This window comes from Pundamilia nyererei, unplaced genomic scaffold (genome assembly GCF_000239375.1).
Source record: "Pundamilia nyererei isolate P.nyererei 1_Seehausen unplaced genomic scaffold, PunNye1.0 scaffold00147, whole genome shotgun sequence".
Lineage (NCBI taxonomy): Eukaryota > Metazoa > Chordata > Actinopteri > Cichliformes > Cichlidae > Pundamilia > Pundamilia nyererei.
In genome coordinates, this window is record NW_005187548.1 from 783,944 (window position 1) to 809,147 (window position 25,204).

At 41.8% G+C, this 25,204-nt stretch overlaps 2 protein-coding genes across 2 annotated transcripts; both read right to left on the reverse strand.

The window, feature by feature from the left end:
• Window positions 1–4,720: 4,720 nt before the first annotated feature.
• On the reverse strand, window positions 4,721–14,317 carry fkbp1ab (FKBP prolyl isomerase 1Ab). The gene is made up of 5 exons (XM_005744646.2): window positions 14,153–14,317; window positions 13,999–14,046; window positions 10,171–10,283; window positions 7,619–7,786; window positions 4,721–6,077 (listed from the first exon to the last, which is right to left on the reverse strand). The coding sequence occupies exons 1-4, from the start codon at window positions 14,187–14,189 to the stop codon at window positions 7,658–7,660; spliced, it is 327 nt and encodes a 108-aa protein (XP_005744703.1). The 5' UTR covers window positions 14,190–14,317; the 3' UTR covers window positions 4,721–6,077; window positions 7,619–7,657.
• Window positions 14,318–16,236: 1,919 nt separating this feature from the next.
• On the reverse strand, window positions 16,237–24,260 carry nsfl1c (NSFL1 (p97) cofactor (p47)). Its single transcript, XM_005744647.1, has 9 exons — window positions 24,109–24,260; window positions 23,295–23,395; window positions 23,096–23,170; window positions 20,482–20,647; window positions 20,261–20,356; window positions 19,161–19,270; window positions 18,908–19,045; window positions 17,877–18,047; window positions 16,237–17,443 (listed from the first exon to the last, which is right to left on the reverse strand). Exons 1-9 carry the CDS (start codon window positions 24,208–24,210, stop codon window positions 17,281–17,283), a joined length of 1,122 nt encoding a protein of 373 aa, XP_005744704.1. The 5' UTR covers window positions 24,211–24,260; the 3' UTR covers window positions 16,237–17,280.
• Between the last annotated feature and the right edge of the window lie 944 nt (window positions 24,261–25,204).

A 25,204-nucleotide genomic window follows, 5' to 3' on the forward strand; every position in this document is an offset into this window, starting at 1 on the left:
CCCCCCCCAAAGCATGAAAATTGCAAGGAAATTGGAAATGTGTTGGTGATATTGTGTGCTCACAGTCAACTGTTCTAGTGTATAATAAGTTCATTCTCTACTTATAAAATGTCTCCTGTTTGGCTCCTGCCTTCGCTCTGCAATTTAAGACCATTTTTTGACTACAGTGACTACATTTCTCTGTGATGTAGTGTGCCTATATGGTTGTAAATATTGAAAAGCAAGGTGACTTAAATGCCCCTTGAAAAAGTAGGTTGCTAGTACATGTCTGCTGCTGAACCTGACTCTGGATCAGTATAAAACATGATTCTTTTTATATATATATTGTAAAAGATCGCTGATTTATTTATTTGCATTATACTATTAGTATAAGGGCTAATTTACACTACAAAATCCTACTCTCAAAAACTGACATAGATGTAACTCTGTCTGTGAAGCTGAATTAAATAAGTGCTATAAATGTCTTAAACATGTTTAGCGCCATCGTGTGCCAGCACAGAATGCTTGAGTGCGTCGCAGCACCCAGCATTTCTCCACTCTTGCCGGTCATTCCACCTTTGCTTTGGAGGACTCATCGGAGGCAGCGGGGGAAGAGAGACGGTTTCCTTGTACTACTTCGTCAGCTTCATCTTTATCTTTTATAGCTATGCCCCGCAATACATTTTTATACCAGGTGATCTCTTCGAGCTTTTACAGCTCTTTCGAGATGATTATGATCAAAATTGGAAGAGATCAGCTCATGTATGATATTTTAATTTATCTTCCACCTCCTGGGTCTGCTTAATCTTTTCTGTCAGTATTTCAAGTCTTTTTAACTCCCACTATTAGGTTTGGCATGGTCATCACTGTTAGGGACTTATATTCATGCAGAAGATCCATCAAATAGTATCACTAAGGAATTCCTGAGCATTACAGACTCTTAACTTTGTTCAACATGTATCAGGGCCTACTCATATTCATCTTGCAATAATTCAGAGATTCTTGGCTTATATACACTCAACAAAAATATAAACGCAACACCTTTGTTACTGCTCCCATTCCCCATGGGATGGACGTAGAGACCTAAAATTCATTCCAGATACACAATATAACCATCCCTCCCAAACAGTGGTCACAAATCAGTCCAAATGTGTGGTAGTGGGCACATCTGCTATATTGAGATAATCCATCCCACCTCACAGGTGTGCCACATCAGGATGCTGATCTGACATCATGAGTAGTGCACAGGTGTACCTCAGACTGCCCACAACAAAAGGCCACCCTGGAATGTGCAGTTTTGTCTCACAGCAAAATGTCACAGATGCCACAAGCAATGAGGGAGCGTGCAATTGGCATGCTGACAGCAGGAATATCAACCAGATCTGTCGCCCGTGCATTGAATGTTCATTTCTCAACCATAAGCCGTCTCCACAGGCGTTTCAGAGAATATGGCAGCACATCCAACCGGCCTCACAACCGCAGACCTTGTGTAACCACACCAGCCCAGGACCTCCACATCCAGCAGGTTCACCTCCAAGATCGTCTGAGACCAGCCACCCAGACAGCTGCTGGAACAATTGGTTTGCACAACCAAACAATTTCTGCACAAACTGTCAGAAACCGTCTCAGGGACGCTCAACTGCATGCCCGTCGTCCTCATCGGGGTCTTGACCTGACTCCAGCTCGTCGCCGTAACAGACTTGTGTGGGCAAATGCTCACATTTGATGGCATCTGGCACGTTGGAGAGGTGTGCGCTTCACGGATGAATCATGGTTCACATTGTTCAGGGCAGATGGCAGCTGAGAATGTCCCAGTTCTTGCATGGCCAGCATACTCACCGGACATGTCATCCATTGAGCATGTTCGGGATGTGCTTGACCGGCGTATATGACAGCGTGTACCAGTTCCCACGAATATCCAACAACCTCGCACAGCCATTGAAGTGGAGTGGACCAACATTCCACAGGCCACAATTGACAATCTGATAGACTCCATGCGACGATGTGTTGCACTGCATGAGGCAAATGGTGGTCACACCAGATACTGACCGGTTCTGGGTCCCCAGACCCCCAATAGCGCAAAAAACTGCACATTCCAGGGTGGCCTTTTGTTGTGGGCAGTCTGAGGTACACCTGTGCACTACTCATGATGTCAGATCAGCATCCTGATGTGGCACACCTGTGAGGTGGGATGGATTATCTCAATATAGCAGATGTGCCCACTACCACACATTTGGACTGATTTGTGACCACTGTTTGGGAGGGATGGTTATATTGTGTATCTGGAATGAATTTTAGGTCTCTACGTCCATCCCATGGGGAATGGGAGCAGTAACAAAGGTGTTGCGTTTATATTTTTGTTGAGTGTAATAAGTCAGTGAAAGAGGCTAAATACTCTTATTTCAATAATCTCATAAATTGTCATAAGAATAATCCAAGGGTATTATTTGAGATTATCAACAGTATTGTTTGTTCTCCAACTCAGCTGTCTGATGATAATTGCAATACATTTCTCAATCACTTTGTAAATAAGTTGATGGACTTGAGATCAAAAATCTCCTCAAATGGCTCCCCTCATGAAAATGGTCCTTGGTGCCCTGGATCATCTACTTCTTTTTCTCCAATTACAATGAATGGTTTAACTTCAGTAACAGGTCAAATGAAATCCTTGTCATAATATCCTTAGATATATTACCTCCTTCTGTCCTTTCTGGGACTCACCAGCAATGGTCCCACATTGCTGTCTGTCATTAACAGTGACTCATTAATACTGAGGCAAGGTAACTGTGAAGTAACAGATTCTGAAGAAACAGAATCTTGATGCAAGTTCTACTGGTAATTATTTGCCTATTTCAAAATTGCCATGTAGAAGCAAATTATTATAAATTATTACAAAGCAATTGTAGAAAATTAGTTCTTGGGCAGCACCATGGCTCGGTGATTAGCACTGTTGCCTCACAGCAAGAAGATCCTAAATTCGGTGATGTTTAGGTGATGAAGCTTAAAAGACACATACTGCTGATTGTCATCGGCATAGAAATGATAAGAAATGTTATTAAAAGATTGAATAATGCCAACTAGAGAATGCATGTAGAAAGAAAATAATAATGGATCCAAAACTGAACTCTAATCTGCAGGTCAGGGAGGTGAACTTGTTTGCTCTAACAGTGAAGGTCCTATCAGATAAGTCAGGGGTGCCCAATCCCGGTCCTCGAGAGCTACCGTCCTGCAGCTTTGCATCCTTGTTCCCACACACCTGAATCAAATGAATGGCTTGTTATCAGGCCTTTGCCAAACATGATGGCATGCTGAAGAGGTAATCAAACCATTTGATTCAGCTGTGTTGGAGTAGGGATGCATCTAAAAGCTGCAGGATAGTAGCTCTTGTGGACTGGGCTTGGGCAGCCCTGAGATAAGTAGAAACCCAGCCTAAGGAAAAACCAAAATACACAAGTGAAAACTTTAAGCGTATTAAGTAGGATTTTATGGTCAATGGTATCAAAGGCTGCACTGAGATCAAGCAAAATTATTACAGAATAATTCCCTGCATCAGAAGCTATTTAAAGATCATTATAGATCTTCAAGAAAGCAGTCTCATTGGAGTACTTTTGAAAACCAGACTGAAAAGAGTAAAGAATCTGTAATTTGCATAGTAAAGATCAGAACTGTCCATCCATTCTCTTCTGCTTATCCATGTGAGGGTTGCAGGGGGCTGAAGCCTCTCCTGACAGGTCGCCAGTTTGTCGCAGGGCTAACACATAGAGACAGACAACCATTCGCACCTATGGGCAATTTAGAATTACCTATTTACATAACCCCAAACCATGCAAACTCCACACAGATGTGAAATTTAAAATAGAGGTCAGAGGTGACATGATACTTAGACGCAAACTAGAACATGATATTTTGAATCCCCATATTCCTGTGTCATTTCCTGAATGTTGCTAATACAAAGGTAGCAGCATTTTAAGCATAGTTTTAAAGATAAAAGACATTTTATTAAAGATTTAACTTATTTGACCTTTAGAAGTAATGTGATACTTAGAATCCTTCTATATTCCCTATATGCCTATATGTTGTCAATAATAACTATAACCAGAAACACAGAAGGCAAAAGGTTTACTTAACATGAATTCAGGCGTTAATTCATTATTTGTCTTCAAAGATTTTAAGAACATGGTATTGCTTGCTGTCTAGATGAAAGCAGTTATAACAAGGTTAAGCCAACAATGTATGTGTATTCATTCAGTATTAATCCAAGTGGTCTTTTTGCAGTGCAGTAACTCATACAGAGTTCCAGTCAGCTTGAAGCAGCACATTTTTACTTCTCCCCCCCCCCCAGTAAGCTCATGCATCCTGAGCACCTTTTAAAGGTTCCAGATGGCACCAAATTCTAGGAGAGATAAAAAAATATGCACAAAAGCTTTTATTTAAGCTGGTATTTATGATTAGCTTGTAGGCACTTGTGGTAAAATAGTTTCACAAGTTATTGATTTTTAAAGTGTTTATCTAATGTTAATACAATTTATTATATAAGCTGCTCATCAGTTTAGTTGTCTAGGTTACCCCACCCTTGGCTTGCAGGTCAGTGAGCAGCAGTCAATAAACAGAGGCAGCCTCTGAAGCTATGTGCTTTGTCTGTTGATCTTCAGCATGATGATTGGTCTGCACTTTGTCACGCCCCAAATGGTAATAAATCAAATACAGTGGAGTAGAAAAAAAAAGCCAAAAATAAACTTCATAGGCATGTGGAGAGTACTTCTTTTATTTTAAATATGTCTTCATTGGTTTAGCCTGCATACAGTAATGCATCAGCACAGAACTACACAGTACATAGGTGGACTGCTGTCACACCAGTTGCAGCTTGGCCAATGTGCAACATCAACAGTCAATATCAGACAGCCAGGCCAGCAAATCCCTTCATTTAAACTCCATTTAAAACTACTACTTTTTTTTAGATACAAAAACCACAAGGACGCCTGTGTGTCAGCAACTTTTTTTATGACAACACAGACTTCAGTTAGGCAGTGTGGTACTTAACAGTGGCAAAAAAATAAAATATAACTAAAAAAAGAAGAGAATTTATCGTCATAGGTTGAACATCAGCCATGTTGATTCTAGAGATAGAAAGTGAGCATCTGAAAAAATACACAATTGTAATTGATCCACAAAATAAATCAGGGAGGTTGCAATTTGACTGACACCCTCCCCTTGATTTCAAGCATTTCCATCCTATTTTTATAAGACAAAAATAACCAAACTTCCAATTGACACGTGCTCCCACAAATCCCGTTGTTGCACCGTTTGACCTGTGTATGGCTTTAAATGGGGTTTAAAGACTTGGCAAGATGAGAAGGCAGTAATAATAAAATCAGATGCAAAGCTTTCAGCATGTACGCACTAAGTTTCCATCAGGCCTACAACATGCAGATAGGGTAAAGTAGTAACCGTGTATCTGGTGAGAAGATTTAGGCACACATGAGAGCTATCTACAACTGTTACTTGTTCTCTTTTGTGCCAGCTTAAATTCGCAAGTTCAATGAAAAAGTAAACACAGTGGTGTTTTACAGAAACTACGTTCCTGTGTCGCACCATTAAGGCCTTCCCTGACTTTCACAACAAGTAGCCATTAAATTTAACCTTATGCCTATTTAACCCAATTTGAAGCTGGGCAGGGATAAAAATGTGTGCTTTTAATATGTTTTTGTACTTTTTTTTTTTTCCTTTATTTTTTTTTTTGGAATACAACAAGCTGTCAAACATATAACATCAGTATGGGCTGGACTTATAAAGATGAATGTTTCGGCTAGTGGTTCATTGGTTATGTACTTTTCAGCGTAACCATGCACAACATTTCTAAAACGCAAAGAAAAGCAATTCAATTAGCATTTTAAGATTAAGAACGTGGAGGTTTTTAAGGCTATGACCCATGGTTTTTCTAGGAGGAAGAATAAGATGGAAAAACAGAATCAACTCAGTCACAGAGACAAAATAACACAAACTGTCACAGTTTGATGAAATAAGTAGTGGAATATTGACTTGAGCCTCAAGTGCAGACTCTCCTAGCTTCTCTCCTGGTCGCCCGTGTAGGAAGTCCCCTGTGATGACAACATGAAGGAGAACATCTTGTTTAAAAACATTTTAGGATGTACAGATGGAGATACCTCTGACACTTTAGTTTGGATTGAGATTTAAGAGTCATCTTATCAATCTTAAGTGTTTAACAGCAGTATATACACTCAGGGCACTTAATGGAATAAGATAACCCCCCACATCAACCAGACAATCGCCTATTTGGCAACTGGGAAGGAAACACTCCCTTTAAACAGGATGAAACTTCCTGCCACGACCAATTCAGGGGTAAGGGTAAAAACAAGGAGTGTAGGAAGTCAATTAAGCATAAATGCTAAATGGATGCTGTGAAACATATTTGAATAGGTGCACTTCTGGGATCCAAACTGGATTTAACTGAGACGGTAACTTGGAATATAGGATATATATGAACATTAAAAACAAGTATCAACTTCTAGGTTACAGAGTTAAAAGCCAAAAACTTCATTTCCTCTAATGGCCAGTATAAACTGGCTACAAACAGAGCTTTAGCTGTAACATTACAACCTGGAGAAATGGTTTTGTTCTTTATAGCTAATTTCCACATTAATAACACTTAAAGTTAGGGGGAGTGGCCCAAAGCTGTCTGGTGTCACATCCACTAAGCTGATTCACTGTCATTAAATTCTATTTTTTAGTATTAATTACACTAATTATGGGGTATCTATGTCTTTGTGTTATACCTGTAGAGTTTTAGGAGATTGTAAACCAAGCTTTTGAATGTCAGCTAAAAACTAAAGCTAGAAAAAAAAACACCCACTGAAGTAGAAGAAAACAATGCTAACACCGAGGCTTTAAAAAAACAGAGCCCAGAAAGAAAGTTAGAATGTAGCCATAACTAGCTAACTAGCTACATTATAACTATAGCTACATTAGCTCAGTTTTTAACCCAAATTTAGCCAGTTCATATTCATGTGTGAATATGTTAGTTCTGTAACATAATGAAATGCTATAATAATAGGTAGTGAGTGAATTCAATACATGCTGCAGCTACAATATGTCATGTAATGTGAAATAATAAACTAGCTACTGAAGAAGCTAGCCAACTGTTATGCTATGGTACTGTGTTAAAGTAGGCTAGTTGTGTCCTGTCAGGACAAAAAGAAAAAAATTAAAATGACAAAGGTACAACAACAACAGCTCATCTGTGGTGAGAGGAAAGCTCTAGGACAGCCTGAACTCGTGAGTGTGCTACCAGTTATTTTCTCAATAACAACAACCCTTGTATTCTAGCCTTATGAGTTTATGGGGCTTTTGGGTGGCTGATTTTTTTATTTGAATCCTTGGGCAACGCCAAGTTTCTCTCCAGGGTGTTCGTCAGAGTATGAATGTGTGTGTTTAGATGGAAAGCAATTAAGTGTAGGAAAAAGTGCTTGCATGAATGGGTATAAAGCATTCCAAGTGCTCAAGTAGAGTCGAAATGCATGATACGAGAACCAGTCCATTCATCACTTGCTGTGCTGCCCTGTGTTTAATATGTAAGCTAGCTAAATGTATATCAGACTGTGACTTTTTACAGACTACTTACACAACATTAAAAAAATAAAATAAAGCCAGCGGGTTTGTTTCACTCCAAACCCAGCAGCTCTACATCAAAGATGAGGGTGGCATTAGGTGGGATGATGCCCGGATGGCCTTTGTTTCCGTAAGCGTAGTCAGGCGAACAGGTCAGCTTGGCCCTCTGACCAACACTCATCTAGATGCAGGAGGATGAAGAGGAGGAGACAGAAACAGGACAAAGGCAATGGATTGTTATTGAGCACTTGTTCTGCTAGAAAATACAGTTAATTGGATCATAATGTAGTCTCTGCAGTGGAAGTTAGATAATAAGCCACAGGGGACAGTAAAAATCTTGTTTACTAATGATGCTTCAGTTTTCCTCAATCTTATCCACAGTGCATCTACTCTGACTGCTTTACTGCACAATAGCAAATCAATCTAAATGCCCTGTGGGTATATTAAAGATCACACTGAGCACACAGAGAACTTGAAGTTGCTACCATTAAAAATACAGGATGTCCACACAGGCAGCACCAGCCACCTCATCTAAATGCTGCACGGCTGAGCGGGTGAGATATGGAGCTGTGTCCTTGCTGTGTTGGTGCACAGAGGAACAGAGTTAATGGAGAGCTTGGTAAGTGAAAACTCGATAATGGAACCATGTCAATAAATTTATGTGTTACAGAAGCAAAATACATCTTCTTTGAAACCATCCCAGTTACATTTGCCTCTAAATCATGACTGCTGAAGCTGCCGAGCTTTATGACTTTTCCCCCAGAATCTGATCCAGTGGCATACAATACACTGCAGAACGTCCTCTGAGGACATCTGAATAAATTCACACAGCTTATAGACCAGCTTTAGATTCATTGCTTGATCATTATTTTATATGTGCTGTATTGGGATTTCCATATGGGGTACTAGATACAAATTTAAGACTTTTTAAGACGCATAATAAAATGTTTATTTCCTTTCTGCAATCAAGTCAGTCCAATGTAAAACCAGTGGGAACAATAAGCTCAGCACTTATTTACAAAGCACATGAGTGGGTACATTGATATCACTGACATCACCACCTCATTTTAACCAGCTGAATTTCATAATTGACAGTAATACAACTAACTAGTTACATGACCTGGAACCAGACAAGTAGCAGAAACTATGGCATTTATGGCATTTGCTCCAGGTATAATGATACTGTTTATAAACAGGAAACAATGAACACGTCTGAACAAGCAAACTCTAAAGGGCACGAATTTTGGTCCTGGAGCCTTTCTAAAGTCAGTTTTTTAGGCTGTTTTTAGTCTGGGTCGTTTTGGCTAATCGTGAATGAATCTGTTGGACTGCAAGTCTGCAAATAGCCTAAGCAGAAGTCAAAAGACATTTTGCAAAATGCAATCTCAGTTTTCATTTTTTGCCCGGTAAGAATTTTACTTCGCACTACCTCTTTTCATATATCTGCTTCCATGGTCAGACTGTTTTTTTCTTTTGTTTTTGTGTCCAGCCCATGCGCCGCTTAGCAGACAGTTAATCAGAGTCCCTGAACTGTTGATTGAAATTCTTTGTTTGTTTTTTTTTGTGTTCAGACTAATTAGCAACAGCATGTCTGCTAACCAAACTAGCTAGCATATGGTGATAACTTAGCACACCATCCTCGGCTGTAAATATGGTCACTTCTCGTGGCGATCGTGGCTCAAGAGTTGGCAGTTCGTGTTATAATCGGAAGGTTGCTGGTTCGAGCCCTGGCTTGGACAGTCTCGGTTGTTGTGTCCTTGGGCAAGACACTCCGCCTACTGGTGATGGCCAATGGTGCGATATGGCAGCCTCGCTTCTGTCAGTCTGCCCCAGGCTACAACTGTAGCTTGCCTCCACCAGTGTGTGAGAGTGAATGAATAGTGGAATTCTAAAGCGCTTTGAGGGCCCGAAAAGCGCTATATAAATGCAATCCATTATTATTTCCGGCTCCAAAAGAACTACAAAACCAGTGGAACACGTCAGCTTTGTTATTTCCATCTTCTCAGCAGAGTCGATGGTTGTTAACCTGACTGAAAATAGGCTGAATGAGCATAGATGTATCCATGTTTTATTGAATCATCATCAACTTCAGTGAATGTTGTAGTTAAATTCCACCATCTTGGACTGCAGCTGGTGAAGTAAGCTTTCTTCTGTTGTACAGCTTAGAACTGCAGCACATGAGCCAGTTTGGTGGCCTTCCAGCTTGCAGAAGATCTCCAGTAAGGAGTACGAACACCAGCAGCAGTCCAAGATAGTGGAGTTGGAATCTTTCCAACCACAGGACTAGATCCTTCCTACAAAGCAGCAGATGGATATTGAAGACCGCCACAACAGTAACCTACCCAGTGACTCGGCTAGTAGGGAAAATACAAAATGGTTAGCAGCAAATTAACTTCCCAAATAAAAGTGAGAAGATTATGGCCTAGTAAACTGAAGGTGGGTATCACTGGAGGGATGAATATATAAAACTAAAACGTGCTAACCCACCATGTAAAGTCTATGATGGAAAAATGTAACGCTACTAATAATAACCTTTTTACCTTTTCCCAAAGTTCTCCAGCCTACCTGCACTACGCCCTCTTCCCAGCCTCGGATCACTTCCTGCTTGCCAATCTTGAACCGGAAAGGCTTGTCTCTGTCACGAGAAGAGTCAAACTTCCGTCCGTCTGTGAGAGAGCCTGCAAACAAGGAAACGGTAAGATGGAAGTACAGTGTGTGAGAGAAACAGAAACAGCTGCTGGTGCACGCCCTCATCCTGCTGTTGAAAAAGCCAGCCATTACCCCTGAACATGAACAATTACAGGACTAATCACTCACAGAATGTTCAGGCCGGCTAATATCTAACGTGTACAAATTGTTTCATAAAACCATTGCAAACAGTGATGTCTTCCAAGCTTCTCTGGCATCCATCATCTCTGCTGTGTTTATACAGAGCGCACAAATAAAGGGATTCTCAGCATCTCAGAAATAGAAGCTGCAGCTGTCTGCATGGTGGGTTTGAATGTGAGTCAGGAAGATGCAGGCATGGGTGCACAGAATAGCAGCCCTCCAATACCATTTCCGCCATCGTTATTACTGTTATTACCACCACCGTGGAAGGGTGTGTGTCTGTGTGTGTGGTTGCTTGATGCAACATAACACATATCGATACGCAGATCAGGAGGCGAGCTGGCAAGATGCAGCCTGTAATCCCAGCGGCACGGTGGGGTGTCCTGTCCTCTTCTGGAAATCTAGATATCAGATTATCTGGACAAGCTAAAGGTCCCATTCGATCCGAGCACTGCAGTGCAAAGAACCCAATAATGACTTTCTCACACGCTGATCATTTCCTGGATGCAGAGCTGCTCCCAGACAGACCAAGTTTTGATCTTCATACAGATGTCTGCATCAAAAAAAGACTCGCTTGTGTAACGGAATATCCTGTTTCATGTCAAGATAACTTTGTAGGCTTGCAGGAAGGGAGACGGCTCAGAGAGGAAATCCTGCAGATTGTGGGTTATTAAAAAGGAGAGAATGCAGTCTCAAGCCTAAAAACAAGTTTTAAAAAATATGCTTTGCCTTGCAAAGCCCAAATGAGCTCTGACTTCATGTTACATAATCTCGAAGCAAAGAGGCTTGTGTTACAGGGTGAGTTATGTCTGTCTCACCAGGCAACACGCTTTGCCAAACTAAAAACAGGTGCAGACAAATATGTAGTCTAGTATGCTGGGAACTGCACGACATGATCTACATGTTACTCCCTTTTAATACACTGCAAAGCATGCTAATGATATCTGTCAGTCTGTCCACTGCTTTTACGTCTCAACAGCAACACGAGGAAGGATTTCCATGAAGTAGTGTGCAATTTCCACAAGAAAACTCTCAATGACTTTGCTGATCCACAAACTTCATGCTCCACTATGAGTGGCTTGTAATAAATTAGTTTTTCATATAGCACTATCTGAGGAGAATTTTAATTTATGCAAAACTTTGGCAATAGAAAAAGCCACAAATTTGATTGCACAAATTCTGCTAGCATGCACACAACCGACTGCTAAACCTCAACATACGGTTTTAGCATTGCATTGCTAGCTTTGCGGAGCTCAGATGGGAGAGGAGTCCAGAGGGTAGGGCTGCCACATTGAAAGCTCAGCGGTACAGAGGTTAGAGCGAGGGACAGACCCATGGCTGAAGATCGTAGGATCTGAGACGGTGTGCACGGGTGAAGGAGGTCAGACAGATACTGAAGGCCAGGGTATGGAGGGATTTGTAAGTGAGAAGGATCTAGTAAGTGATGTGTGACTTGATCGGCAACTAGAGATTAATGGGGGTTGGGGGGTATATGTTGCCAAAACTTAGTCTGTTTAAATGAGAGCCACTATAAAAGATGGACACAGTCACTCACTGGATAGTTAGTCACTTTTCTCTATCACCAGTGTTTTGAAACCAGATGTGACGAGTGAGGGCTGGATCTGACTGTGAAACCCCGTGCTTATTAGTTAACTCATTCACTGCCAGCCATTGGCAGTGAATGAGTTAAACCCATTGACTCATTCACTGCCATTGACGGCTATAGACGTCAATGGCAGTGAATGAGTTAATAACTCTATACTCATAGGCTTGTTAATATTAATAGGTCAAGTATACGTCATTAGTCAATTAAACGGTGCTACCAATTTGCTAATGTCGACAATTTGTCATGGACGAGTGTTTATAATTTGGATAATCCTTCTTTATCCACTATTGTTTTTGCCAATCAGTTATGCTATCAATAATAATAATGGATTGCATTTATATAGCGCTTTTCGGGCCCTCAAAGCGCTTTACAATTCCACTATTCATTCACACACTGGTGGAGGTGAACTGTCTTGCCCAAGGACACAATGACCGAGACTGTCCAAGCCAGAGCTTGAACCGGCAACCTTCCAGTTACAAGACAAACTGCCAACTCTTGAGCCACGATCGCCCCAGTCACTACTTTAGACTTTTTTAAACACAGTATGATGTTCAATTTCAACCCAACTCCTCCCTGAGCCTGGTTCTGCCGGAGGTTTTTTCCTGTTAAAAGGGAGTTTTTCCTTCCCACTGTCGCCAAGTGCTTGCTCATAAGGGGTTGTTCTATTGTTGGGTTTTACTCTAATATTAAAGGATCATTATCTTTCAATATAAAGTACCTTGGGGCAACTGCTGTTGCGATTTGGCACTATATAATTAAAACTTAAATAAATTGAACCATTTCAGTCTTCATCTGCACCCTGTGGCTTTGGATTATTAGTTAGACAACAAAATATTTTATGCTGCCATCCAAGTTGACTCCAGTGAACTGTAATAAGCTTCTTCCTTTCTAAACATTTTTTCTTAAAAAAACACAAAAAACCCCACCAAAAGACAACTGAGATATTAATTAACACAGAAAATAAGTCTTAGCCACAGACTGTGCTGTACATCAGTCCTACAGCTCTATCCTGGTGGCACAAAGGAGGGGTTAAAAATAAAAGATGTGACTGATATTGCTAACTCTTGTTCAGAGTGACGAAGTGACCAACATTCAGTGTTGTTCACATAACGTGCAATTCTCCAGAAAATAGTAGAGGATTGAGCCTGCTATTATTACAGTCAGCCAGACGGTTATAATCGGCTCAGCTAAACGCCACCAACCCCCAACCCCCCAACGACCCCAGAGAAACTCCAACAAAGACAGAAAAGCGCTGGAAATCAGACGGGATTTAAAACCGTGCTGTCTGGGCTCCTCTGGTCTGTCTGTCTGGTCCTCTGAGTGAACCCTGCGGCGGAATCAGTCTGCGTCCCCCCTCCACCTCCTCTTTTGTTAATTATCCAGACAAGACAAATGACCACATTCATCCAGTGATCTTCATGAGGCTGTAATGGAGCGGTCGGCCCCAGACTGAGGCGCGCATTATTTTACGCAGTGGTGAATCCAGAGCACCGTCCCCGGGACACACCACCACCTCCACCACCAACTCCACCTACTGTTGCTGATGCTGCTTTGCACGTTTTCACCTACCCAACACACCGAATGTGCGGGGAGTAGAAACGCGACGAAGGGGTTAAATTTCCACGCAGCTCGGTCGGTGACTGACAGTAATACCTCTTTGCCCTACTGAGAAATCACTGCCTGGAAAGGTCTGAGGCACAAAATATGTCTGCTGTGCACACTTTGTCCGGCTGCACGTTGCTCTTAATCCAACCCTCACAGCGTCCCTGCGAGGATTCTCATCATCTCCTGCGATACTTTCAGGATTATCACGCTGAGCTATTTTTCAGAACGGGTGTAGGACACAGTGCCCACAGCCGTTACTCCACTCGGACGGCCTTCCCGTGAACCCGCCGGTGTGCCTAACGTGTACAGTGTGTCCGTGCACGTACAGTTTAAGTTTGTCACGTCAAACTCACCGACATAATGCACCACACACGTCTGTCCTTTTTTGGGGAAAGTCCGTCCTGTGGAGAAGCCAAAAGAGAGCTCAACATAACATGCTCATGACGCAATTAAGGCGCTGTTTCTATGGCTGCACGCAAGCACGTTAAAATGTACAGCAGGCTTTACCGTCACCGGGGGTGATGGTCTCGATTTCGACTCCCATTTCAGCGCTGTGCGTCCTGGAGCTGCTGCTGCTGTCCCTGAACACGGCAACACTCCTCCCGCAGTCAGTCTGTCTGCGCGCTCCTCCGGCGGATGTTCCACATCTCTCTCTCTCTCTCTCTCACTCACTCACTCACTCACTCTCACACACACACACACTAGCGTCAATGGCTCACATCAACACTTCCGCCCACGACCACCAAAGTAAAACCCAATCTAAATCACTGGAACGGACCCCTGGCGGCCACAGGCCACCCGTTTTCATATTTAGATGAATGTTATTAGAATAAATAAAATCAGTTTTAAAAGTGAATAATATATTGTTCAGATATTATCTTGTGATTTAAAAAAAAAATCAAGATTAAAAAAGTTTGCAAATAACAGAAAAACAGGCCTTCAAAAAGGAAAAACCGATCACAGCGCACTGGGTTTACTCTGGGCACCAGCAAGTGCTCCTTAAATGCAAAAGCACAACGTAGCAAGAAATTAAAAAAGTTACGCGCCATTCATTTCTGACTGAAAGAAGAATCAGGACTGACCTGCTTCTTAGGTTTTTTCATTCTCCATGGTTCATTTTTTTCAACCTTATGTCTAAATTTTATCTTGCCATGTTTATTATATTATTATTAAAATATTATTTTATTGCTGCTATTGTTCTTGTACTATTTTACGGTGACCTTGAGGGTCTTAAAGGCACCTATAAATAAAATGTATTATTATTATTATTATTATTATCGTTAAACTGTAGTGCAGTAGTTGAGACTGTTATGCTAAAGTCACTATAAAATATTTGCATGCCAACCGAGTCCACGTGGATGTGTGTGTGTGGCCTCTGAGATACATCTTAATTCAGAATACAGTAAGCTTAAACTGTATGTGAGAACAGGAAAGGAAATATTTAAAGTGGAAGCTTTTTTTATTCATGAGAATGATTTTAGGTTTCTTAGATCTAAACACTATACAGTGAGTCACGTAAGACAAACAATAAAACACTATTAGAACAATGGGGGCCCATCAGATCTGATCAATAGTCAGATATTACACAAAGCTTGACACTTCCATAAATCCATCTACCATGTGTTGCAGATTGCTCAGACCTCCCTCTTCCCACACAACACTCTCCAAAGGGGCACTAAGAAGATATCAAGCCAGCCAAGAGACACAACTGACAATCTCATGTCCAGCTGGGATTGTCTCCCTCCCTTTTGGCATGCCCAAATCCAAGGAGGACCCCTAGATTAGAAACCACATCATCTGCCTTCCTCTCAATTCTTACATTTTAAAATTTTCAACCTCACAGCAGAAATAATCATGTTTACAGTCTGACAGAAACCAAGACTCTACAGATATTTTCTTAAGAAGTGCTATACAGTGGGTAAATATTTTTAGAATGCCTTTGTTTTGTTATAGAAGGTAGCCACTTTGAATAGCCGGCAGCTGTGTGCCAAGCTTTACCTCTGCTAATTACAGTTGGACAAACAATAAAACCTGCTGCCAGATGCAGAGAATCTGTTTGCTTCAGTTTTGGTGAGTTCAGTCTTAGTATTTGATAAGTCTGCTACTTACTAGTTGCTAGCAGATGTGTGTGTTTAATGTTGCATTCATGCAGTTCATTGATGCACCTTATTAACCAAACATGCTAGCATGCAATAACTTGGGCTTCCAGCCTCTTGTCCAAATATGGTCACTCCTGAAAACAAACCAAATATTCTCACAGCCAAAACATCCAGAAGGGCGACGTACCTGTGACAACATCCTTCTTTTAGATACAGTCTGTGTGCCAGACTGACAATGGAAATGGCGGTATTTGGCAATAAGGTGTATACACACCTTTGCTGGGTCCATGTGTAATTTCTTTTGGGAAGTCTGACAAATGGAGGGATTTACACATTAGAAAACCAACATGAAATGTGGTTACGTCACTGATAAACTCACTGATGTCCCCCAGGTGAAATGCTAACATTATCTAGCATATTATAATTCATGTTTTCTCACTTTATAAAAGCAGCAGATATCCCACTAACAATAACAAAAACACAAGACCATCATTTCTTTATACATCAACCATAAAATGGATTTATTTCACCAGAGGTCCAAACATATTTTTGTGTTGCCCCAGGATGCATAGAAGATGTCAGTGTATCTTAAGAATTCAACTTCCGCTAACAAACCAGTGTTTACAATCTAAATGTTCTTTTGCTCGACCATTGGTTTAATAATAAAGCCATGTGTAATTGGTGTTCATATATCAAAATGCCTCTGTCTAACTGGGACAATCTTACAATCGGCGTGAAAAAGAAAAAAACAAAAAAAAAAAAGAGAAGGAAGTGATAAAAGGAGTTGATTTAAAAAAAATAATTCCATCTTCATTTAAACAAATGGACAGGTGTGATTGTGGAGATGCGTAAAGAAGAGTAAGGCTACTGGTACAGGTTTGTTTGGAGAGAGAAAAATCCTTGATGTTTTGTTACATCATCACCCATTTCTCTCCAACATGAATGTGTGGAGAGAAATGGAAACTTGTACAAAGCCACGTCATCATGCGATAATAAACTGGCTTTGGTTATGTGATTCTGGTCTGTGCTGTTGAGACAGAATCAAAGTGAGAATCTGTCACGGTGTGGATCTGCCAAAGCACCGGCTACTGACAGCTGATGGGCTGAGTTAAGGTCTATAGAAAAAGAAAAGATGGGTTAATGGAAAACAAACAAATCTTTAGTGAACACCTTTATAACTAAACTGTCGTTCAGACTGCATCTTCAGGCTCCGACAGGCTCTTACATGAACTCTGTTCCAGTCTGGAAGATTTTTAGTTTCGTCCCCGTTACCGTCTTTCACAGACAGGGAGAGGGAGGAGAATTTGGGGGGACAGGGCTGTGAAGCAGAGTGTTAAGTTTCACTTTAGAAAAACAAAACTGAGAAATTAGAAGTCCATACATAAGTCTGTTTTCTCTCCACCCTCGATAGGGCAGCAGGTTTCAAAGAGCTGCTTAGCCACACCACAGGGAGAGGGAGGAGTGGAAGAGGGGGGAGGGCAGCTGGAGGAGGGGGACAGGGAGAGGGTTCAGGGGGCTGATCTTCCTCTCTCATCCTCACTTTAGCCGCTGGACGATTACAGCATTGAGGAGGTTGGCTTGCTGCAGCGTCTGGCTCTCATCCATCAGCTCCTTGTTGGGAAAGGTGGTCATCAGGACGAACTCTCTGGCAGCCATGGCGGGCCGGGCCGCCACCACAAAGTGCCGCAGGTCAGACACCCTGAGAGACACAAGAACACGGCAGGACAGGAAAGAAGGGTTATATGACAGGATGAAATCTGACAATGTTAGCTTCTACTCTTTGATACAGGACCGATTTCACCTTCTTCGATTATTTAGGCTGGTAGCACTGACCAAGCTAAATGTTGTCTACAGACTCGTGTACCACAGTTTGTGTATCCGTTTCTTTCTCTCTTCTTTAAGAACATGGTTTGTATTGGTGTAAAATCACAGTGTGTTGGGTTTATGAGACAGGGATTCACTGATTTACAACCCCCCAAACCTTGTGTCCCTAATAAGACACTTGAAACAACACAATGTCTCTGCCTTAACAATCACAAGGACTGGTTGCATAACTGGGACCAAATATCTACAGATCTTGTCCTCTTCATATCCACGTCCAGCAGAAACACATGCAACTTAAATTTTTTTACCTGTGGGTATGGTTGAACTTTTGGACCAGCCTGCCACCATCGGCAAGTCTGATCTGAATGTTAGTGACGGGCTGGGAGGGGTCGAGGGTCACTGAGGCACTGGCTTGGGCCTCGTTGGCAGCTTGGTCCTGCTGGGAGGTGGGCGGAGCTGAAATCAACTCTGGTGTGGCGCTGGAGAGAAAAGGGCAAAAAAAACCCCAAACATGACCAAAGTGAACAGAAGTTATGAATGCAAAACATACACAACGTATACTTTAAATACATGAATGTCCACATCTGAAGAATAAAGTAGCTACTGATTTGGTTTGCAGTTATTTTCCAAACATTTGTCTGAAACACTTTAGTTTGGGTTTTGCTTTTCCATTTGCTGCTTGCTGATCGATTTTACTGGGGTTGTATTCAATCAAACATTTAACTATTCAAATTACATGCTCCTGCAGTCCTGTGGACAGCAGACGATTTCATGGCCTGAGGAAAAGGTTTTTAGCTTGAGATTGTATTATTTTCAGATAATAACCGGCCTATAAACCACAACAATGTTCTGGAAACTGATAAAAGTATTAAATATCCCCATCCACAAATAAATAAAGAAAATCAAATAGTGAGAATTTCGATATATATTACAGACTTCTTCCAGGAAATAACTTTGGATGAGAAGATTTTCCAAGCTTCGACAGTCGTGGGTTATTTAATTTTGCTGTGGTACGTTCAAGATTAATGATACGGATAAGACATCGTATCCAGAATGATTCCATACAAATGTCAGGATTGAACCATTGCTTTGGAATTGTCTTCTTTGTACTTACCGTCAACATGCATGACTTATGCAGGTTATTAGTAACCTTGGAGTTTCTATGACCCATAGAAACCAGTAATTCATCCAGATGATTCATGATAACTTGAAAAACGAGGCAGACTGGTTCACTGGCCTTTATATGAATGAAGCTTGCACTGAGCTCAGTCAGTGCTTTTTTAAAAACCATACAATAGACACAATACAGCTACAATGTTAAATCAAACATCATCCTCACCTCCCCAGCTTCTGTCCTTCACCGTCAAAGGCTTTGAAGGCCATCCTGGGCTTGGTAAAGTCCTCATCTCTGTGGTCCTCCATGTCTAGGTTGACTTGGCCCCCTCGAGACCGCTGTCTCAGCTCAAGAGGAATCTCCCTGTGGGATGAGGATGAACGGGTGAGTGTGGAACTAACATTCATCAGGACATAAGACGAGCCGAAAAGCAAATTACTGAAATTGCAAACAAATAATAGATTTCAGCTAATCTCACCCTCTTCTGATCGCTTCAAGGAAGTTGGCATTTCCAGGATCATCGTAGCTTCTGAGTTCACCGTTATCCAGACTGAAACCGGTCTTCCACAGCTTAAGCACCACATGTACCTAACACACACACGCACGCACACGCACACACACACAGTTTGAGACTGACAGACAGATTGGTGAGGAGTTGGCACTGAATGAGACGCTGTACCCACCCGTTGCTCTGAAGAGACCCGAGCTGTCCACTCACAATTCAACCTACGTTCCTAGCCTTAACTACAGTCACAAAGTCACAGATACAAGCATCAGAAATTAGTTTTCTTTAAAGGCTGGTTGGGTGGAGCAGAGGCGCAGCTCCTCCACAAAGAAAAGGGAGCCAGCTGAGATGGTTTGGGCCTCTGACTAGGATGCTTCCTAAAGGCCTCCTAGGTTAGGTGTATGATTTGCATTATTAATGCAGTTAAATATAGTTATTCTAACAAATCTAGTGATGATTTCTTAGAATAACGCTCTAAAATCAGCTCCTTTTATTTTGTACTGTTGGTGCTGCTGAAACATGCATTTATATACTTTCAGGCAAACTGTGCTCTGCAGAGTGCATTCAGGCTTGATACATAATTGCAGCATATTTGCCACAGAGTGCCTGTAATAGTGCAACATCCCTGCAGGATTTGTCTGGTCTTAGTGGCTAAAGAGACCTCTACTCTGCCTACATATTCTTTCAGATTTATGGGCTACTTTTAGAGCCAATATACTTTTTGAAATACTCTCAGAACAACAACTTAAGTGCATCATGCCTTTCAGCACTGGTATGCTTTGTGAGATGGCCGTGAGTGCAGTTTATATAACAATGCAACAAAACAAACATCTCGGTGTTATGTGACTCTACTCATCAGGATACTCTTTAGGATTTGATTAATGATTAGTTGGATTCCTGGAACAGGATTGATCACCCTTCATCTGTTACTGTCTTGTTTTATTGCTATAAACGTAAGAGCCCCAGGCTTTGATTGACTGAAGTCTACCTTGGAGCAGATTCAGAAACACGGGACAGGAAACAATGCAAGGACTGAATTACCCACAAAAAGAAAGAAAATAATCTACACTCACATCCTGCTGCCTGTTGGAAGCTTGCCTCTCACCAGCCACATAAGTTGACTCCTCCTCAGGGGCTGCTCCTAGCCTGTAACCTCCGCCAACAAACGCCTAGAACAAAAAGTACAATCAGAACAGAGTAACTGATTTACAGACACAAAAGAAATCTGCTAACAGGAGCAACATAGAAGAGAAGAGCCTGTCATGGACAGCTGTTCACAGTAGCTATACTTCACCTTAGCTTTGCTGGGCTCCCCCAGTCCTCTCCCGCTGCGGTCCAAAGGCACAGCTCCGTGTTCCTTCGCCCCCTTGAACAGATCCTCTACCACTTCATTGGAGCTCTTTTTCTTAGGAGGTCCCACAATCTGTTGCCCACTGCGCTCTGATCCTCCTGCAAAAAACCTGAGAGGGTGGGAATAGAGCTAGTTAGAAGTCTTTTATAAACAGAACAACAGCCACTCTGGGGAAAGAGAGAGAATAGTGTTCTACAGGGTCGCATGTCACAGTGTGAGAGTGAGGATAATAAAGCCATAATTGCAAAATAAAGGTTGAAAAACAACAGTGTTTCTGTGCAAAAACTAAAGTCCTTGTCCTTTGTGCCCAATAAAGACTGTTTACAGTGAGTCTCTTGTCTTGCTGATGGACAACTGGCCGCAGTAATCCTTGTTCTGTGCTGCAACCTTTATAAGCTTGGCACAGCACAAGATCTGGTCGGAGTGGTCCTCCAGCTCACAGTTGGTGTCTAGAGCAAAGGTACTGACCACAAGTAAAATAATGGTTCTGTTCTCTTGGAGGTATGACAAATAAACTAAGTCTATTGGTGTATGGATAGTATGTGTGTTTATGTGTGATTTTTAGGAGTAAGCTTATTTGGGTAGACTAAAAAACACATTTAGTGATTTATCTTTACTTTTTCATCCACCTGAGAACACAGGGCAACTGACTGATTATTCAACAGTCTCCTGGCTTTTATTTTGAAAGTCAACTTGCTGCTAACCAGCTAGCTCTGGTCTTTCCTGTCTATCCTTTTCCTTACAAACAGGCTAGTCAGGTAACTCCTACATCTTGGACTATAAAGTGTACATGGTTTTATTTAATAATTTGTAGGAGGATCACCACAGGAAAGACAAGTTCAGAATCTTTCAGACAGATCTCAACTGTGTGTAGAAAACTGAATGAAGCCTTCATGGTGGATCTACAGGGGGGAAAAAATCAATTCTGAAACCAACTGAGAAGAAGGGAGAAAAGTGCTTAGATCTAGAAACAATGCATGGACTACAGACCATTCAGTACAGTAACTGTATGAGTGAGAAAAGCAGCCATATGTTAGAACTTATTCAAGGGTGTTGGTCAGGCTTCATGTGACAACCTGATAGAGTGGAAAGTTGTAATCAAAGCTCAAGGTACAAACATTTAACAATCGCAAATTGAAAGCACTTTTCTCAATGTGTCTTTTCATAGCTTTAAAGTTTTGATACATAATGAAGAAAATAGGCAAAAGAAAATGGAACATCTCTACTGAGTAGTCCTTTGCAGCGTATCAGCTGTTTGGACAACAAAGAAATAAGATGAGCATACAGTTGCACTGGAGACGGGTGTCTGGGTAGCCAACTATGTGCACATTGTTCTAGTAGTCAGGCAGCAAGACAAACAATGTAACCAGACTTGAAAACTGCACAATCTACAGTGCTGCATTATATAATTCTTATGCATGTTAAAGTGTGTCGCCTGGATGGAAACAAACTTAAAAATGATAGACATGAAACGAAACTGACAACAGGTGTGCTGTGGAGGCAACAACAAGACAACAACAAAGAGGGAAAGCTTTTGCAGACCAATGCTCTCTTCTTATCCCTCCTAACTGATTTTATTTTCTAAAGCTGGTGTCATAGTAGCATGTGACTGTACTGACAGCTCCTTAAGGTTGCACAGGTAGTCCTGCAGACTGACTTGTCAAGAAGTTCTCAAGAAATACGGCACCATTTCTACAACAGGTACTGTCTCATGCTACCATAGAAGATAATACTACTAACAAAAGGAAAACTACAGAAAACAATTAACATCAGAGGTAAAGAGAGAGCAGCTGCTGTAAAACCATTCCCTGGTCTTGTTGTTGTCTGTATACTGCACCTGTTGTGACTGTCGTTTGCACCAAAGTCAGTAAAATGGATTCACAATGGTTTACACTTCCTAACTGGATCAACTGATATCCCTGAAGTTGAACTGACTTTGATTAATACAGCAATGTGTGAATGTCCCTTCACTCATTTTGAGCTGTGTACATATTGAAATAAAGACACTCCCCCCTCCTCCAAACTATCCCAGAAGCCACTGTGCACTGAGAAACAGAACCAGAAGAAATGTTGATTATAAATGACATCATTACTGACTCTGGAATAAAATACTGTGTTCTTTAGCTCTGTTTGCTTGGATGAAATGAAAAATGACTATGAAGGTTATCAGTACCCCCACACGGTCCCCTTAACAACTAGTCCACTGCACTGATCCAGCAGCAGAATCTGTTGACACAGCAGGAAAGCGACCAGCTCCCAGAGAATGAGGTGTTACCAAAAATAGTTTGGTGCATTCTGGAACCACGCCAGCAAGGTGTGACTTTGTACCATCCATCCACAGCTCAAACAGACAGCAACATCTGTCACACCCATTCTGAAAGGCCTCCAGCACAAAAAGGTATTCACCTCCTTTGCTCGTAATTATCTATTTGAGTATTATACTGAGATACACTGAAGCTTTTCTGTAAGTCAGCCTAAGAGAGCTGTGGTCCTTTTTCCACACCTTTTCCACACACTCACTGAAGATAATAAACAGACAAGAGGGAAGCACACTTACCTTTGGCCTTCCTCTTCATCACTCTCATCCTCTGCTTCATGCATTAGATCTCTGAAGGAGGTCACTCTGGGCTGACTACTGGACGATACAATTGTATAAATACATGTACAAGTGTCCTGTACTTAAACAAAAACGTCCCTCTTATAATTGTGCCATTACATTGTGATTAAAGCACTGACAGGCTGGATGGAGACTGTACCTGGGGCCTGCGGATCGGGACACCGAGGAGCCTCCCTCAGGCTGGGGAAGTGTCACTATGTCATCATCGGCTCCGTCTTCAAAGAAGCTGGCAAGTGCAAGCTGAGGATGCAAAACGAGCATGCAAATGTGACAGCACGAAGCAGACAGTAAGATAATATCTGACGAGCTCCAGATGCTACAGTACACCGCTCCGGTAACACGTCAGTCAAGAGCTCACGTCAAACATTCTCGGGGATTAAGCGATTTAGCCACAGTTTCACTGACTTATTTTGTTTTTGTCCACTAACGACGCTGGTACAGTGAAGAAACTGCCCATGTCTGTGTTATCTTACAGTATCAGACCACGCAAATACTGTGGATATGCGTTTATTTCCCTAACCCCCCCCCCCACACACACACACACACACACACGTTATTCTCCCATGGAGCAGCCCATACGACCCGGGAAGGTGGCTACTAATAATAACCATTTTATTTAGCGTTGCATGCTAACGCTAGCTAGCATGAGTCAATAGGTTTACGGCAGACCAGCTTAGACAACACTTAATGGACAATCTTCTTTAGGATAACACAGCAGTAGTTACTGCACGCGTGACGCTATCAGCTGACTAACTGCACGCGTGAATTGTTGCTGATGATAAGAAGCAGTCCGGCCATTGTCAAAGGGTGACTTGCACAAATTACCGGCAAAACCCGGCTAACGTTAGCCGTCGAGCTACTGGTCTGGCACCTGCCCGGTAACCTGAGTTTCCTTCATAGGGTCTTTCATACAGTCCACCGCAGCTCCACGGAAGATCACAGAAAAGCCGTACCTGCAGATTCCAGCCGGCAGACTCCAGGAAAAAACGGGCCCTCTCCTCATCCACATCAGTAACAGCGACGAACTCCCTCACTGACTCCTCTTGGTTCGCCATTTTGATTCGCTCCTTCAATAACTCGTCCGCCTCCACCTGAAGAAACTAGCAACAGATGATGGTTCCTATCCTGTTACAAACCAGACAGGAAGCAATTGTTAAACACATCACAGTCAAAAAAGATCCCATGTGGTTTCAAACTGTATTTTATTATTTTTTCAACGAGTATCGACAGCTCTCATAATTTTGAACACAGTGTATTTTTTTATTAAAATTTTCTGCGTTGTTAACATGATTTTAACCACTTGGTGGCGACATACCCACAGGTTAAACTGAGCAGTAACTCATTAGCGTTACACTGTGTAATGTTTGTTCCTGTGTATGGAGTGTTTTAAGTCATTACTTATTCCTTATTCCTTATTCCTCATTACTTATATATATATATATATATCATCCTTTTCAAACTTTGCTTCTGAACTAGGACAAAGAAGTCTATAAATTTAACTGTGTTGGAGTTACATCAGAAAGAGTATCTGGTGTAAAGGCTGCCTGCTGGGCTGACCCCTTGTGACAAGCGAGTTGCTGGGAGAGAGAAAGAGAAAAGATCACCTCTTATTTTAAACAGACTATAACAACTTTCTAGCTTTTCTTCAGGCCCTGTCAGGGTTTTCATCTCATTTTGTCTCGTTAATCTGATTCCATTCCAACAAACTCTGACACATCAATGTGGGAACTTCTAAGCCCCTATCTCTAGTTTATATTTTTATGCAAGTGCTCCGTGAAACAAATGCTGACTGAAATGTCAAACACCCTCACCTCTGGCAGAACTGCTCCAGGAAACATGTTCCTCTGATTCCAGTATGATAAGCAGATGGTGAGAATATTCCCATGGGTGATAGGCTACCTTTGTATTCCAATAAAGTGTCTGATCGCAGGCTGGTCAGATGGCACAAAGCAATCCACATTCAAACAGATTTGGACCGTCTTAATTTTTTTCTGGGGTGGGGGGGTGGGGTGGGGGGTGGGGACATGGGTTGGTGGGGTTATTTGTGCC